General features: G+C 43.9%; 1 protein-coding gene across 10 annotated transcripts in view; it reads left to right on the plus strand.

Moving 5' to 3' along the window:
* The window catches only part of FGGY (FGGY carbohydrate kinase domain containing), a 483,924-nt gene that overhangs the window by 383,579 nt on the left and 81,419 nt on the right, over positions 1-18,926 (plus strand). For 8 of the 10 annotated variants that reach the window (XM_043461161.1, XM_043461164.1, XM_043461163.1 and 5 more), the window contains 2 exons: positions 5,907-6,027; positions 12,185-12,279. In XM_043461161.1, the coding sequence (XP_043317096.1) occupies positions 5,907-6,027; positions 12,185-12,279 (216 nt within the window). Of the gene's footprint in view, positions 1-5,906; positions 6,028-6,651; positions 8,278-12,184; positions 12,280-18,926 lie in introns of those variants that run through there. The other 2 variants (XM_043461170.1, XM_043461168.1) reach the window with 2 other exon arrangements.

Genomic DNA, 18,926 nt, shown 5'->3' on the forward strand with positions numbered 1-18,926 from the left:
ATATAGTTTTGAGATATTATGTACCAGGTAGTAGGCTGAATATTTTACATACATTATATGACTTTACCTTATGAGGGAGGAATTATAATCCCCATTCCAAAGGTTACAATCTAAGCCTAAGTGAGGTTAATTAACTTGCTCAGTCTCATACAGCTAGTAAGTGGCAGAACTGGGATTTGAACCCACAGCTTTCTAAAATAAAGCTGGGTACACAGTGTATTGAGGAGCTTTTATTTTCTGATGTTAATGTGTGGAAAGTCTTACAGTGGAATGAATCACAGGCATTAAAATGAATAATCCTGGAAAATATCAGAGCTGCATGAGGTTCATCCTTCTGAGTCCCTGCTAACAGGGAGACATGAAGAAGGAGGCCACCCAGGATGAGCCAAGGGTCACCTTCATCTGATGATCATCGCTGTTCCCTCTTACTGATGCCCACTGCCTGTGCCAGGCACCAAACAGGGTACCTTACCCACTGTGAGTAACCCTGTAAGTAGGTGGGCTTGTCTCATCTTACAGACAGGGAACACTGCTTGCCAAGGTCAAACAGCTAGTGCATGGCAGAGTCAGAATCTGAACCTCTGTCCTTCTGCTCACTGGCTTTTGCTCTTGCATGTTACCATTCTACATTGCTCTTGGATCAGCTTGTAAAAGCCACGTGATTGAAATAAGCCTTCAAGCATTCCTGAGAACAGTTTTGATTCGACACATCTTAGAAAACATCATTAATCTGGCCAGGATTGTCTCACAGAGTCCCCTTCCTGGTAAGAACACTGTAGCAGAAATCCAAGAATGTATAATGCATCCAGGGGTAGAGAAAGGCTGGGGCGGGGGAAGCCAACTACATTTTCCGAACGCCACACACTTGGCAAATCACTTTTGTTTGTAATAGTTGTACATATATTAAAAGCTATCATATTTATTCGCTCCATTGTTTTAATGACCTTTATAGCACCACAAAGGAAAGGCAATTGAAGACAGATTTTTCAATAAGGCTATGTTGTGCAGTCCATTGAGTTGTGAGGAGTTCAGTCTGTTTTGCAAAAGTATCTGGGTGTTCTGATCTTTTAGTTCATTTGTGCATTTTAATGTGCATTTTAATGAGCATTCTTATACCAGAGATTTTCCCATGATGTTCAAAAAATGTGTTCACTGACTATGAATATTGCCCTTACACCTATTGATTATAAAGTTAGTTAAGCACATTCCTCTCCATAGCAATATCTATGGTTGACATTTTCTAAGAACAGAATGAAATTAAAGAGATATTGTAGTGAAGTTAATTTGAGACTATGCAAAACCCTTCATGATGTGAAATTCTCTCCTGACCAAGCTTAATTGAAAGACCTGTCAAACACCCAGTTTATACATAGCCTGTTCATCCATAGTTTTCTTTGCAGAATAGACCCTTTAAAAGTACTATTTGCATTTGAAGTCTCTCTATTTGCATTTGGTTCTGTACATTCCCAGTGGAACAGCCTGATTTTAATTTAAATTTCTCTGTGAAAACATTTTTTCCAGAAAGGTGAGCACAAAATCATTTTAGCACAAAGCCCTTTGGTGGGGCGTTTAAGGAGGGTGGAGTGTTTCACAGAGTGGCGTCTAAGTCGCCAAAAGGGAAGGCCCTGTAACTAACCAGCAGCCTGAGTGGGAATTTCCTGCTGACAATGCCACACGGAGGATAGACAGGCCATCCCAGCCCCTCTGGAGGGAGCGCCTCTTGTTCTGATCACTTCTTGCCTTTTCCCAGAGAATGTGCTTTGTGTTACTCTCCTCTCAGGCCTGCTAATCACATAAGCCCCCAGGTTTCTGGTTTTAGAAATATCAGAAATAGCCATTTTGCACGGCATCTCCATGCATGTTAGGAGGCAGCTTCCCCTCCCCTGAGGCAGACGGCATGGCTTAAAGCAAATTATGGAAATCCTAAATGGGGATAATAATATGCAGCTTTTGATTTTTTTTCATAAAATTAGAAATGATGTTAAAGAGCATAGCAGAGTGCTTAGCCTCTAGCTAATAACCAGAATGGCTCTCATTTCTAAATGCCTTCCGTGTACTAGACACTCTTTACATACTCTGTCTATAGCAGCAACTTTGCAAGGTAGATATGTCAAGTCTAAGACCACATTTAAAATTTTTTGTTGCATGTTAACATTTTAGACAGTCCATGGAGGTACAAATGAAAAATATAATGTTTTATTCCCATTTTTAAAATGAGAATTGAGTCATGGAAAGGTTAGGTGTGGATTTGATTCTAAAAGTAGATAAAAATGCCTGAATGCCTTCCCAGGTTTTTTTTTTTTTTAATTCAAAAGCCACACTCTTGTTTCCTAGGTGCAGATTCATGCTCCTAGAGTAGACTAGGGTTACCTGGAATCCACAGACACCAAATGATCCATGGCAGATGTAAGGGCATTTGTAGGGCTCCTAAAATTAGTTTTAATACTATTTTATATATGACTTTTTTCTGGGGAGGTCAGTAGGCTTTATCATATTCTCAAGAGGGTTCATGACCGCCCCCAAAAGCTTAAGAAAGAACATCTGGGGGTAATCAGGCATATTCAATAAGCAGGATCTGGTCTTATAGGGTACAACATGTTTTAATCTTTTTTTTAACACACTACATCTGTGGATGATCTTTGGAGGCCCAAGTTTTACCTAATCCATATTCTTACTAGACTCACTAATAGCTTCCACAAACCTGAAGACCTGTGGGCTGGAAATGCTTGGTTCTGCTCTTGAACTGCCCCACTATTGCAGGAAGGACCCCTTCCAGGACTCAAAAAGGAGTCTAACACTCGGAAATGAATTGTCCAAGGAGACACACGTGCTGACAAAGCAAGAGACTTTGTTGGGAAGGGCCACCCAGGCAGAGAGCAGCAGAATAGGGAACCCAGGAGAACTGCTCAGCCATGTGGCTCACAGTTTTAGGTTTTATGGTGATGGGATTAGTTTCCGGGTTGTCTCTGGCCAGGGTCCTTCCTGGTGGTACAAGCATTACTCAGCCAAGATGAATGTCAGCAAGAAGGATTCTGGGAAGTAGTAGGACATGTGGTGTCTCCTTTTGATCTTTCCTGAACTCTTCCGGTTGGTGGTGGCTTGTTAGTTCCAGGTTCCTTGCTAGGACCTCCTGTTGTAAAATAATTCACGCAAGTAGTTACTGTGGTGCCTGGCCAGGGTGGGTGGTTTCAGTCAGTGTGTTTCCCCTAAGACCATCCCTCATCATTTACTCCACAGCAGTCAGGATTTTCTGCATCCTGATGATTTCCTAAACCCTCCTCCTTTCCTTTGGTGAAGCTCAGATACTGCATGCCCTCAAGCTGAGCTGTTGTCTCCTCTTCTGTGCACTTGAATGCCATCTGACCAGAACCACTGTCCATCTTCACTGAACCTGTGAAGCCCACACCCCACGTTCTTGGTGTTTGTACCATCTCTTACCTCCCAGATCCTTAACCTCCCTTTCTCCTTTGACCTTTTCCTTCCCCTTGACCTTCTCTTCCATCTGCTTCAGCCACTTCCCATGTCCACACCTGGGACTTGGTCACTCCCCTTGAGCATCTCAAGGGCTATCATGCCACCAAAATACCTTCTCCCTCATTTCTTCCCAGAGCCACTTTCTCTAACATCACCATGCAGCTGCCTCCTAAAGTCATATCACAGTTCATCATTTTGTTTTTAATCCTCTCTCAAATAAATGATGATTTGGAGACTTCCAGTTTTTTAACTTTCAAGGAAATTATGATTTTTAGCTACTCCAATACCCTAGCTAAAACTCGTGACTTATATATTAAGATTCACCTTGATGACCCCATGGTAGTATCTTCTTGTCAAGCATCAGTTTTTACTGAGTTTCATGAACTGAGCAAGACAAGGATGAAAATAACACATTTTTGAAAGATAGGAAGACACAAGGGCGAAAATGAAAATATGGTGAAGCTTGAGCCAAATAGGGCATATGGTTTCTGCATCATCTCAGATCACCAAGGACTGATGAGGAATGGATTCTGGCACTAGAAACCTTCTCATTAGAACCACTACCTGGTTTCAGGTGATAACAAAGGTCCTTTTAGCCCTCTGCTAGCCTGAGGTCTTGTGGCTCACCTTCTTTGTACAATGAGAGCCCTCTTTCCATGACTAGTTTCAAATTGGAAAAGGAGTACATCAAGGCTGTGTATTATCACCCTACTTATTTAACTTATATGCAGAGTATATCATGAGAAATGCTGGGCTGGATGAAGCACAAACTGCAATCAAGATTGCTGGGAGAAATATCAATAACCTCAGATATGCAGATGACACCACGCTTATGGCAGAAAGTGAAGAAGAACTAAAGAGCCTCTTGATGAAGGTGAAAGAGGAGAGTGAAAAGGTTGGCTTAAAGCTCAACATTCAGAAAACTAAGATCATGGCATCCAGTCCCATCACTTCATGGCAAATAGATGGGGAAACAGTGGAAACAGTGGCTGACTTTATTTTTCTGGGCTCTAAAATCACTCCAGATGGTGACTGCCGCTGTAAAATTAAAAGACACTTACTCCTTGGAAGCACAGTTATGACCAACCTAGACAGCATATTAAAAAGCAGAAACATTACTTTGCCAACAAAGGTCCATCTAGTCAAGGCTATGGTTTTTCCAGTAGTCATGTACGGATGTGAGAGTTGGACTATAAAGAAAGCTGAGTGCAGAAGAATTGATGCTTTTGAACTGTGGAGTTGGAGAAGACTCTTGAGAGTCCCTTGGACTGCAAGGAGATCCAACCAGTCCATCCTAAAGGAGACCAGCCCTGGGTGTTCATTGGAAGGACTGATGCTGAAGCTGAAACTCCAATACTTTGGCCACCTGATGCGAAGAACTGACTCATTGGAAAAGACCCTGATGCTGGGAAAATTGAAGGTGGGAGGAGAAGGGTATGACAGAGGATGAGATGGTTGGATGGCATCACCGACTCGATGGACATGGGTTTGGGTGGACTCCGGGAGTTGGTGATGGACAGGGAGGCCTGGCATGCTGTGGTTCATGGGGTCGCAAAGAGTCGGACACAGCTGAGCAACTGAACTAAACTGAACTTCCATGTTTCAGCTGCTGGGTTTGTTGGCCGCATTTCCAAGGAACAAACTTCTTTAGTTCCTCTTTAGGAAAGGAAAACTGACTCAGGGATCTCCAGCAGAGATCTTTCGAAGCAGAGTTTTTCGCAGCAGAGTTGCTAGTCACTCCATTCCCCATAACTCATAGAGCAGAGATCCCCTGCTTGCCAGGTCGCACAGCAGGAGGTGAGAAGCAGATGAGCTAGTGAAGCTTCGTCTGTATTTACAGTTGCTCCCCATCGCTCATATTACCAACTGAGCTCTCTTTCCTGTCAGATCAGCCACAGCATTAGATTCCTATAGGATCATGAATCCTGCTGTGAACTGCACATGTGAGGGATCTAGGTTGCGCACTCCTTATGAGAATCATCCAGAAACCATCAACCCCACGCCAGTCCGTGGAAAAATTGTCTTCCACAAAACCAGCCCCTGGTGCCAAAAAGTTTATCATAGAGGATCTGGGCCATAACGGATACTCATCAAATATGTGTATTTGAATGAACTGTGTTAACACTGTCAACTTGTTTTGTCAATGTTGTGTAACTACTGATAGAAGCAAATAGTATAATAATTCATAAGGTTTTGGAATCAGGCAGACCCAGGTTGGAATTCCCACTCTGTAACTTAATAATATGGCGTTATCATGAGCAGTGTAATCTCCTTGAGTCCTGACTTTCTAAGAGAGTACATACATACATATATATATATATATATGTCAAGCTCCAAGTGCAGTGTCTACTGCTGGGTAAACCCCTAGTAAATGTTCTATGTTATTTCCCTTCACCACCATGCTGATGCTTTCTTCTGTTTTTCCCTTTAAGCTCGGAACGCGCCTCATTATAGAAGCCATGGAGTCAGCAGGGCACTCGATCAGCACCCTTTTCCTGTGTGGTGGCCTCAGCAAGAATCCCCTTTTTGTGCAAATGCATGCAGACATCACTGGTAAGTCTGAGGAGGAGGAGAAGAGGTCATCCTAGACTTGACAGCACATGAATGTGGCCAAGATCTAGACAGGGTAGAAAAAAGGAGGATATAGGTGGGGTCCCATATTATTTGGAGCATTTATGTTAAAATTATTTTTTTTTCTTAACTGTTGTTGTCATACGAGGGAAAGTGACTTCTCTGTGTATCCAATTACTGGATGATGGTAAGAGATAAGAGAAGTTAGCAAGGGCCAGATCTTAATTTTCAAATATTTACTTAACAGTCTTGAGTACCTCTTCTGATACCCTACTTTGGGTAGTATTGACGATACAGAGATGAAAACATGATTCTTGCCCCCCAAGAGCTCAGGGTCTATGGAAGAAGGCAGACAGCAAACAGACATGTCAAATCTAGTGTAGCAAGGGCTTTGAGTGAGAAAAGTACAGGGTGTTATGGAAACAGCATGACCTTGCCCTGGTTTGTATCTGTAACAGTGCAGGGCAAGTGACTGGAGGAAGTGATAAGCAAACTGTCTTGAAGAAAGATGGCAGAGGCTGACTATGGTGGGAGCTGTGGGTGTCTGGCTGCTAGTGGGAATGTGAGCCCTGATTCAAACCTCAAGATCCTGTGATTCCTTCTCAGCTCACCAGAACCAGAGATCATGACACAGATGGAGAGAATCCTGGGTAATGGGCTGATACCTCTGTGATCTGAGCAGACAAAAGCAAGCAAGCTTCCTAGTGCAGACTCCTGAGCCCCATGGAAGGGGCCTCATGAATAGGAGGCCTGCTTGAGTCCCAGTGGCTGACCTGGGCCTGTCTCTCTGGACCTGCTGCCCTCGTGCCTATTGCTCCCTTCTCTCCCACTGTCTCCAGAGAACTGATGTTCCCACTCCCCACCACCACATGGAGGCCAGGCACCACAGCGGGGCAAGTGGAGGGAAGTGGGAAAGGATTGGACCCTGCTTACAGCCCCAACTCCAGTCTCATCTGATTCTCCCTCCACTGGCCTCCATTCATCATGATCTCTTGCTGCCCCCTGTCCCCTGCATGCCTTACCTCTGATGAATGGGGGGGTCCAGTTTTCTACTGGACGCTCCCTTCCCCGCTCCAGGCCATGCAGATCCGCACAGGTGAGAGCTTTCCCACATGTGATGGGCAACGTCACCCCCTGCATGGTGTGAGATCAAACCCTGTTGCTGAACCCCATCTTAGAGGTAGGGAAATGGAAGCATAGGCCAGTGAACAGTAGCAAAAGCACATGGTCTAAGGGTAAATATGTAAAAATAAGTGTAGAATTGACTACACTCAAATGCACTCCTACTCTGTGTCAGTGTAAATCACTTTATTTACATTTAACCCGCACACACCACCGAAAGGTAGAAATCGGTGCCCCCGCCTTACAGACAGGGAAACTGAGGGTCAGGGAGGTGACTCATATTGATTGTCCAAGGTCAGACACCTGGTAGGTGCCGGACTAGGATGGTACCAGGTGTGTCCAGACCTATGTCTCCTACACTATGCTGCTGACCCAGGTTTCTTAACTTTTCTGCCCAGTTTATAACCATTTAATGATGAATCCCCCTTTCCCAAAGTGTCCAAAACCTATGGAAATGGGCCGTTTGGAGGCAGAAAAGAAGATGTAAAAAGGAGCCCAGATTAGCTTATAATTTTCCCTAAGAGAAAAGCCATAAATATGTTTTATCTCAGAGTCAGCTAGCTTGTTCAAATACAATTCATACTTCAGATCTGATCTGTGAGTGACTTTCCAATGTCCAGCCTCCAAAGAGCCATCAAGACTTCCTACCTGGATCCAGGAAGAGAGATGGAATCAACCCTGGCTGACATATCACCCAAGGGAATAGGAAACAATGGCCCGAGAGCAGGGTGGCAGGCCCTGACTCTACACTGCAGCTCCAGGCTTTAGGAAAGTGAGTTCTCCTCCAGGCCTCACACCCCTGAGCTGACTCAGAAGCAAGGGGTGCAGTGGCTTCATAGAAAGTTCTACTTTGGAAACTGTTCTCCTTTAGGCTGTCAAATGAAAAGGCTGTTAATCATTATTTGGATTCCAATTGAAACTGGACCCTTTGTCTCTGACTGTGGACCAGTTACAGTTTTGAACAAAGGGATCTTTTCTTTGGCCTGAAATGCCTCTGCCTGGGGAAGCCTGTGATTGACAAGTGATGGCAAAGTGCATCTGCCTTGAAATGCTTTGGGTTTTGCTAGACTCATTAATGCATCAGATAAAATAGTTCACATTCCAGGCAAAGCTGCCTTCTTCCTCTCCTTCACCCAACACTCTGCAAAAAGAACACATTTGCATTTGTTTCTGTAAAAGATGGGTACACAAGCTGTGGGTGTATAGGTTGAGTGTTCGGTGCCTTTAAAATTGTTAATTGCTCTAGTTTTCCTGCAAACAAAGCTATAGAAAGAACCGTAGAGCTAATACATGATTCTCAGGAATACATGTGAAAACATAATGGAATTTAGCAGATTCATTGTAGATAGTATGGAATAATGGAGCAGAGGACTAGCTCTGTGACTTTAGGCAAATTGCTTTACCACTCAGCCTCATTCCCCCCTTCTGAAAGGTACAAATAATATTATTTCCCTCATAGAGAGCATGCCGAGGAATAAATACTCGTGAGTTTGTGTGCACCAGTCTCTGTGCTTAGCTTAAGATAAGTGTTCAATGAATGTTAGTTCACGTCTTCCCTTTAGGCAGCCCCACGCCAAAAGGAGGAGGTACACTTGAGAAAAAAAGAAGTTAAATATTTTGTAAGCAAGTCTTTGCCATTTGGGGAACAGTCTGCTCCTGCTCTGTACAAGCAGGGAGAGCAGGATTTTGCCAACTTGAGAAATGTCCTCTACGTGAGGAAGAAGAATCTCGTTGTACCCTAGGCATATAGTTAACTGTGGTTTCAAGAAATACTCGGTATGTACTGAGTAATTATAGGTTTCTCTCACTGACTCGGGACTAAATGTTCCTCCTAAATTTTGTTTTGAAAAATTCTGGCCATTTCAGTAGGGGTTTCCCTCTGCCTGTCTTATTCATTATTCAATCATTTACTCTTTCATGTATTCATTCTCTGAGTTTGGCACGGGCATGTTAAGAACAATCCTGTCCTGCCAAGAGGGTCATTACAAACAGAAAAAGTGCTGTTGTGCTCCGACCACTCTCCAGAGAGGATCGGGAGACCCAGAGGACGCTGGTGTCAGCATGAGTCAGATCCGAGCAGAGAACAGATGACACACTCACTTTGGATTAACTGGAGAAAAGTCCAATAAAGGGTCTGTTTACAGAGGCATGGGTCGGGTTGAGGGAAACCCCGGCCAGCAGGCAGTACCGTGAGTGTACTCACAGTCTGACTACCCCGAGGCTTCCAGGGCCGGGGCGGGAGGTCACCCACCTGAGGCTGAGAGGATGCGTGAAGAGGGGCCGCCTGACTGCAGATGAGCTCAGTCAAGGATGCAATCAGAGGGCAGGGGGCCTACAGACATGGTCCATACAGGTCAGTGTCCCAGGACCCAGATAAGATAAACATGAAGAATTTCGGATTCTCCAGGCAAGAATATACTGGAGTGGGTTGCTATGCCCTTCTCCAGGGGATCTTCCAAACCCAGGGATCAAACCCTCATCTCTTATGTCTCCTGCATTGGCGGGCAGGTTCTTTGCCACTAGCGCCACCCGGGAAGCCCAGATAAGTGCTTTCTCTAAGCCACAAACTCTTTTTTTAAGTGTCTTATTTACAATATCACTTTTTTTTTTTTTTTTTAAGTATAGAAGTTAGGTCAATTTTTTATGAGAATACTCTGAAACAGTATTAAATATGCTCAAATAAGCTTGTAAATTCTCACAACTCTGTGAGATCAGTGGAATTTTAACCTCATTTTGCAGCTGGGAAAACAGGCACAGAGAGGTTAAATAACTCACCTAGGGTCACACAGCTGAGACAGGGAGGAAGCCAAAATTCAAACCCTGGCAGCCTGGCTCCAGAGTACTCTGGGCTACAACTAGAGAGCTGATCAGGGATCCACCCAGCTCCCCCTGGAGTCCCATTCCCAGGACAGGGGCCATGAGCCATTCTTCTTTGCTCAGACCAGTGAGGCTTTAACAGGGAAAGGAAGGCTGAGAGGCAAGCAGCATGTGGGATGATGTCATGGGATAAGCCCAAAGCCCGTGGGGTGGTCAAGATCACATTCCCGTCCCCATGATCCCCAGACTCTGCAAAGGCTTGCCCTGCTCTCTCCAGAGGTGGCCCACACAGCCCTCCCACGTGGCCTGGCGTCTCTCCTACCTTCTGGACGACTGATGGACATCTACCCCATTCTTTTCTCCACTGGTCCACTTTCTAGCCCAGGTGAAGTGCATCTAGAAGACCTTCGCCCCTCATTGAGATTCTTCCTAACACCACCATTCTGAAGGGATTACCATAGGTCAGGGGTTGTATTGAGCCCTGCCCGTACCCTTTCCCATTACATTCCAGCAAACCTGTTATTATCCCTATTTTACACAGGGGGAAACTGAGGCTAAAAGTGTATAAGTGACTTGCTGAAGGACACAGGGCTAGTGGAACCAGGTTGAGCTCTTCCCAGAGACCCCACCCCACCTTGTCAGTAAAGTCTCCAGCACTGCCCCTGTGGATGGGGCTGGTATTCCTAAGTCCCCTGGGATATGTGTGAGAATTCTGTCCCCTGTTCCCTTCATCAAGGGTAGCTGGGGAAGGGGCCCCAACCTTGGAATGGAATGATGAGTTAGGAGATGGTGGGAGGGCAGAGGAGGCTATGTCCAGGAAGTCTTCCCCAGAAAAGACAGGAAGAAAAATCCAGACTTTGGAAAAACAATATTTTGAGTAGAGGAAGATCCTTACAGGTCTGGCCACAGAGCTTACCTCTGTGGAGTTTGCTGCCATCTCCTGATTAGCAAAAATACTTATATTTTATGTATGTTTTATTTCATATGCACATGTATAAAATACTAAGAATTCTAAATTATTCCTATTCATCTTAAGTCTACTTTGAGCTAGGAGTGTTCCTCCCTGCCTGGTGGACCCCTACTCATCCTTCATATTCTTATTGAATCCTGAGCTCCACCACTCTGACCCCCTTCCCCATATCAAAAATTTATTTGTTCATCATATAAGCGCTTACATGTGCTCAATACCAGTCTCAATTCCAGGGATCCAGCAGTGGACAAAATAAAGACCCTGCCCTCATGGAGCTTGTGTTCTAGCAGACAAGACAGTAAACCAGAGAAGTAATATACAGTGTTGGAGGGCATTGAGGAAGTCGAGGGGGATAAGGGATGTTGTGGGTAAGTTGTCGTTTTACTTTGGATGGTCAGGAAAGCCACAATGGGAAGACATGTTTGCACAGACTTGCAGGAAGGAGTTGCCCTGGGGACATCCTGAAGGAAGTGACCCAGACTGGAGGAACAGCACAGGCAGTGGCCTGAAGCTGATTCAGAAAAGAGCAAGGTGACCGGATCATGTGGCCTGGAGCAGAGGAGGAGCCAGTCAGGGTAGGAGAAGTGGCCCTGGTCTTGGAGTGCCTTGTCAGCCTTGGTAAGGGCTTTCACTTACTCTCTGAGAGATGTAGGAGGCCCCGCCAAGGTTCATCACACCCTCTGTCACGCTTCCCTTCTCTTAGCGCATCTCAGTTACAGACCCAACCCCGTGTGAGGCCTCTATCTCTTTCTCATCCATCTCCCCTTTGAGACCTGAGTAGCAGAGAAGTCGGATTCATCTCTGTCTACCATGGGCTCAGTAGAGCACTTCAGAAAAGTTTGTAGAAAACTGCTTGAAATGGCAGGTAGCAGCTAGCAGAAACCTAGAAACCCTAGGCAAAAAGGTCTCCTGAGTTAAGGGGTGGGTGGGTGTGTGTGTGTGTGTGTGTGTGTGTGTGTGTGTGTGTGTGTGTGTGTGTGTGTGTGTGTGTGTGTGTGTGTGTGTGTGTGTGTGTGTGTGTGTGTGTTCCCAAGGGACCCTTGTCTACTGTACTGGCAGGTAGAGACAGGGAACTCCTTTAGAACCAAGTAATCCTAAAGAACTGCAAACTGCAGGGGGCAGGGAGGGAGCCCGGCCGCTGCCTTTATTTCAGGTGTTCGTGCTGCTGGGGCTGCTGACTGGCTCCCCTGGCCCTGCTCCCTAACCAAGGTGTGGCCTTGTTCTGCGCAGGCATGCCTGTGGTCCTGTCGCAAGAGGTGGAGTCTGTTCTTGTGGGCGCTGCTATTCTGGGGGCCTGTGCCTCGGGGGATTTCGCTTCTGTACAGGTATGTGAGGACCGAGGGGTGGGCCGTGGCCCCTCGCCTGTCTGGGGCTGTCCTTCCTCTTGACAGCAGCTCATGTCTTGCAAAACACACACAGGATATAATTAAGAAATGATAGGTTCCAGCCAGGGAAAGCACAAACACTTCTAGCCTCAGACATATTTATTGCAGTTTTCATTTGACTTGGCTTTCATTACTGTCAGTCGTTCTGTTCTTCTGTTGGTTTTCCTTTTTTTTTTCCCCTCCTTTAAAATAACTCTTACATGATTTCATCTAAATTTCCCCATTTTTTTTTCTTTTAGCAAGTGAAACAGGTAAGATAGAAAACTTAAATTTTTCATGTGAATTTCTGATTTTTATCTACCTCCTTCATTTCCACCCACCGCTTTTTAAATACCTCCAAGGCCTCTTTCAACAAGAGACACAAATGAAAATGTTAGTAAAAGGGAATTAAAAGAAAAATAAGGAACAGAGATACAGGAAGAAGGAAACAACTTGATGGTGATGATGGAGCACACAATTTGACTCTGAGCTTCCTGGCAGCCAAGACAAAAAAGACCACATGATAAGTTGCATAATTCTTATTTTCAAAAAGAGGAAGCATATTAGTCTCTTTGGGAGACAAAGCTTTTCCTACCACCAAATTGCAAAAGACATTTCACATGTGGGTTATATGGAGAGATTTTGAGTTGTAAAATAATAAGGTTAACAATAGGTTTACAAAAAGTTAGAGAAACAGTATGGATTAGGGCTCAGAGCACAAGCTCTAGAGTCAACCCTCACTTGACTTCTTACAAGTTCTGTGATCTGCTCTCCACTCTGTTTCTTTATCTATACTAATAATCAGGAGCACATTATGAGTTCTTTCTCTGAATCAGGAATGTACATTCAGTCCCACAACAGCTCTATTATCCCCCTTTTATAGTTGATGAGTCTGAGGCAAAAGAAGTTAAATAACTTGGCTTACGTGAAACAGCTAGTAAATGCCAAAACCAAGAAGTCTGACTCCGAAGTTGTAACTGAAAGTTGAAGAAGTATTTGTTCAGCTGAGCATCAGAGAGCTTAAGTGACTTGCCCACTGTCTCAAGGTTAGGACTTGAAGCCAGGTTTTCCATTAGTAGCTCAATAATGACAGCTTTATTTATTGTAACCTTCTTTTGTACCAAGAACTATGCTAGGTGCTTTTCATATAATCTTCCTGGTACCTCTCACAACCCACATGGGCAACAGAGATCCAGAAAGATTAAAGAATTTAAGGGTACATATTGGAAATGGTCACATGCAAAAGTCTCATTCCAACATTTTTGAAAGTGTGATGCCCTGCACCCTGCCCAAGCCTATCAAGCTGATGCTTGTGAAATATCTCTTACAAAGAATTGAACCCATTCATGAATGCTTGTGGATTTTAACTGGAGTTTTTAAACAAAGATGGGAGAGTTGAATTTTCAACATTTTTCTGGATTTTCTGGTAAATGTCAGAAACGTCACGTGGAGGTTTTTATTGTTGAAATGTCAGTGATTTATTTTAATGTGTTGATTGATGAAGATGTTCTCATAACTAGCTGCCTTGCCCTCCCTGGGATGAAGCATAATTGCTAGAACAAAGCAATAGAGATGCTTACTAAGGCCCTGCATAGGTTAAGTCATATTATGAACTGGAAGTTTCTATCCCCTTAAAATTCAAATGTTGAATCCCTAATCCTGCAGCATGATGATATTTAGAGATGTGGCCGTAATTTGGATTACATGAGGTCATGAGGGTGGGACCCCTATGGTGAGATTAGTGCCCTTCTAAGAAGAGATATCTGACCTTGCTTTCTCTCTGCTGTGTGAGGACACAGCCGAAAGGTAGCCATCTGCAAACCAGAACCAACCCTGCTGGCACCTTGATATTGGTGCCTTGAGAAAATAGATTTATGTTGTTTAAACACTCAATCTGGTATTTTGTGATGTCAGCCCAAGCAGATGAAGACACCTCATTTAATCTTGACAGTCTCCCCTACCTGCAGGGTAGGGCTTTTCATTCCTATGTTATATATGAAGAAAACCAGGCTCAGAGATGTTTTAAGAAATTTGCTCAAGGCTACAGTTAATAAGGGACAGAAGTAAAATTGAAATCAAGGTCTCTCTGGATTTAATATATCCTCTGCCGATTTTCATTCTGTTTTTATTTTTTTTCTTTTTTCTTGAAAAATATTTTTTGGTTTCTTAAATGTTCAAGTGTGAATTTTCTGAAAAGGAATGTCATTGGTCACAAAGGAGATTGTCTACAGCCAAAACAGAGTTGTGTGACATGATCTGACTATTCCATCCAATTCTTCATACCATGACTTATGGCTCCTCATTGATATCTTAGTCATATTTGGAGTTTCTAACTCTGAGAAGATTACACTCATATCTTCTCCTAGGTGAAAACTGAGCCTCATCCCACACTGACCTCTTCTTCACTACATAATATTCTCCCTTAATCTTCTGGAACAGAATCTAAGATAAGGTAGATTGAATGTTGGAATCAGTGACTTGAGTAGCAACTGGAAGCCTTACCACATTTTAAAGACAAGGTCCCACCCCCTGTTCAACCCACAGAATTAAGTGCCTCTTCTGATTATTTTTAGGAGACACTATAATCTAGTAAAGAAAGCCAGCAGGTGCAAGAGACCTGAATCTCACCTGTCATCACATATCAGAGAGAACCGATGTGGTCTTGACTTCTGTGTGTGATTGTTGTACATCGTCAAACAGTGTCATTGACCTCTCCAGGTGCTTGTTTCATTTATTTCCTTTTTAAAAAATGTTTAATGAAGAATTGCCATACCTGTGGAACTGCTGAGATAGAGCCTTTGAAAGCTTCAGTGACCTCCTTGAAGTTCAGTTCAGTCACATCCAACTCTTTTGAGACCCCATGGACTGCTACATGCTAGGCCTTCCTGTCCATCACCAACTCCAAGAGTTTACTCAAGTTTATGTTCATTGAGTCAGTGATGCCATCCAACCATCTCATCCTCTGTTGTCCCCTTTTTCTCCTGCCTTCAATCTTTCCCAGCATCGGGGTCTTTTCATATGAGTCAGTTCTTCACATCCAGTGGCCAAAGTATTGGAGTTTCAGCTTCAGCATCAGTCCTTTCAATGAATATTCAGGACTGATTTCCTTTAGGATGGACTGGTTGGATCTCCTTGCAGTCAGAGGACTCTTAGGAGTCTTCTTGAATCAAAAGCATCACTTCTTTGGTGCTCGTTTTTCTTTATAGTCCAACTCTCACATCCACACATGACTACTGGAAAAACCGTAGCTTTGACTAGACGGATCTTTGTTGGCAAAGTAATGTCTCTGCTTTTTAAGAGACCAGATGCCATGATCTTGGTTTTCTGAATGTTGAGTTTTAAGCCAACTTTTTCACTCTCTTCTTTCACTTTCATTAAGAGGCTCTGTAGTTCTTTGCTATAAGGATGGTGTCATCTGAATATCTGAGGTTATTGATAGTTCTCCCAGCAATCTTGATTCCATGAACCTCCATGAAGCCCAGGTATAATTATCAACATTGTTATAATGATTATGTTTGGAAATGTAAATGCATGTACACTTGGATTCATTCATCTCTCTCTAAAGAAGAGATGCAAACCTGTTTGCCCCAGGTCTGTGGACCAGCTCAGGACTCTGGCAAGTTGAGGTGAAACAGAATAACTTCCTCCCTGTGATTCATATTCTTCAACCTGAACTTCAGACTTCAAACCTGAATTTCATAGATCCTAACTTGATCTTCAGGATGCCTGCTACCCCTTCCTTTAAGAAAGCTGAGCAAAACTTGCCAGCAACTCAGTGATTCCTGTGGGCCATAGGTTTTGTCTTCTCATAGGCTACACATATGGTAGTTGGATAAAGAATTTCACTTCTTATCTAGATGGGCTGACTTTGGTATACTCAGCCAGTGGCATCTCCTTCAGATGAAGGAAAGGATAAGAAGACTCCAAAAGACCCAGGCTACACGTAGGAAGAGGCCTACGTGCCTGGGGAGATAGGATTTCCCAAATTCTTAGGCCATGAATGGATGACATCAGCCAGGGATAGAGCACTATGCCTTCCTTTGCTGGTACAAACAGATCAGAAGAACTTAGAGTTGTGGATTTTACTTATAGCTATTGCACACTTCTATATATTTCAATTCTGGGGAAAGTTCTTCAGCTAGAGGGAAAGGGGTAGTGGATAGAATTTTCTGATGGGTTATTAATGAGAGAGATTACTCAAGTTACAAGGTCCATTGCTATTCAAATTTTGCAGCCCACTGATAGTTCCTGCTTCCACCCCTTGTTTATTTATCCATTCATATTCTCATCCTCAGAGTCTCCCTCTCTTCCCCTGCCCTTTTCTGCCCTCCCTTTAGACAGCTAAAGTCTTCCTCAGTTCAGTTCAGTCACTCAGTCGTGTCCAACTCTTTGCGACCCTATGGACTGCAGCATGCCAGGCCTCCCTGTCCATCACCAACTCCTGGAGCTTGTTCAACTCATGTTCATCGAGTCAATGATGCCATCCAACCATCTTATCCTCTGTTGTCCCCGTCTCCTCCTGCCTTCAATCTTTCCCAGCATCAGGGTCTTTTCCAATGAGTCAGTTCTTTGCATCAGGTGGCCAAAGTATTGGAGTTTCAGCTTCAGCATCAGTCCTTGCAATGAACATTCAGGGTTGATTTCCTTTAGGGTGGACTGGTTGGATCTCCTAACAGTCCAAGGGACTCTCAAGAGTCTTCTCCAACACCACAGTTTGGAAGCATCAATTCTTCAGTAGAGTCTTCCTACTATTCCCTTTTCAAATTAGGATCTCACAAAGGGTATTGATATAGCTATCCAGCCACATTAAACAATAGAATAATAATATCTTACAGCAGGAGTCCCCAACCCCCAGCCCACAAACCAGTACCAGTCCATGGTCTGTTAGTAAGCAGGCAGTAAGCAACGAGTGAGCAAGCGAAGTCTCATCGGTATTTACAGCCTCTCCCCATCACTTGCATTACCACCTGAGCACCACTTCCTGTCAGATCAGCTGCAGCATTAGATTCTCATAGGAGTGTGAACCCTACTGTGAACTGCACATGTGAGGGATCTAGGTTGCTTGCTCCTTATGAGGATCTAATGCCTCATGATCCGATTATGCATTATGGTGAGTCGTCCAATTATCACATTTATATCACAGTGCAATAATAATAGAAATAAAGTGCACAATAAATGTAAGGCTCTTGAATCATCCTGAAACCACCACCCCCTACCCTACCCCCACCCCCACCCCACCTCTGCTGCCCCCAGTCTATGGAAAGCTGTCTTCTACCAACCTGGTCCCTGGTGCCAAAAAGGTTGGGGACCCTTTTTGTCCCTCCCCAGCAATGGTGCTCTCCTCTGAGCAGTTTTCAAAACTGTTCTTCCACTAGACAGTGTGACAAGTATTGTGTATTAAGCTGTATCTATAGCTTAATAAAATGGAGTCAAGTCACAGAGATTCCACTTTCATGGTAAAAGTTTAGCTATTGAGTGAGAGGGGACACAAGGAAGGAAGTCTTCCTCCCTCCTTATAGTCATAAAAACATGGAATCCAGGCAGCCTTGGCATCTGTGATCTTTCTGTCTGACCTCTCCCCCATCCCTAGAAGGTCACCCACTGCTCCTCTGTCCATAAGTGCACTTCAAAGTGACCCTCTCTAATTCTGAATATCCTGGAAAGCAAATAATTATAATTAGAAGTTTGGAGCATCCCATAACAATTCTGTAGGCTCCTAGGTCCTGGAAAATTAACAAACTGGAAAAAATAACTTTATGGGCTATCAGCACGCTTCCATTTTCTAAGCACAGACAATACAGAAGTTCTGAGAAACACAAAGGACACATAACACAAGAAACCGGATTCACAATGCCATGAGAGAAAAACTCAGTCCAGTGGCGAAGAGGCAGAAATACAAAATGGCTTTCCACTTTCTGCTTCCTTCAGCCCCTCTGCAGATGTCATTAGCTTCCTGTAATTTCTTATCTTATAAGGCAGTTTTTTTCCCCCAAGACTATTTATATAAAATAAGCTTTAATTCTAACAGTGCTATTTATCTTGACACCTGCCCTCCCCACCTCAGGAAAAAAAAAAAGCAGTAGAGAGAAGCATCTAAAGTAAAAATCAGCAAAAGGAGACAGTGACAAGAGATCAGAATGAATTCAGCCATCTTTCAGGATAAGGAAAACAAGCCCTTGGAATCAACCAATTAATCAAAACCTCTTTTCCTCCCACGGTGTGAGGGCTGCTGCCTCTGTAAACCATTGACTCCATGCGTTCCCACCATCAGCTTTCCTTGTCACGTTCCAGACAGACTCCTGTGTCTCGCAGACCAGTACATGTAAGCGGCCAGTGGAGAGCGGTGATTACTCACCCTTTCTGTCATGTGTGCCCACAGGATAAACTATCCACGCTGACCGCAGTGGTCTACCCTCAAGGTCAGTCCTTGCAAACACCCTCACTACTTAGCCAAAGCCTCTCCTTCTTTCTGTTCTTTTTTTGCGAGGTTTTACTTCATTTGGAGCCAGTTTATATTCATCACCTATTATGTGCTTCAAAGCCTGTGGTTTTATATGTGACACAATACCTCTCCATTCTGTTTTATTTTGTGAGTCAACTTTCTGTGC

The sequence above is a fragment of the Cervus canadensis genome, chromosome 2, assembly GCF_019320065.1.
Source record: "Cervus canadensis isolate Bull #8, Minnesota chromosome 2, ASM1932006v1, whole genome shotgun sequence".
NCBI classification, from domain to species: Eukaryota; Metazoa; Chordata; class Mammalia; order Artiodactyla; family Cervidae; genus Cervus; species Cervus canadensis.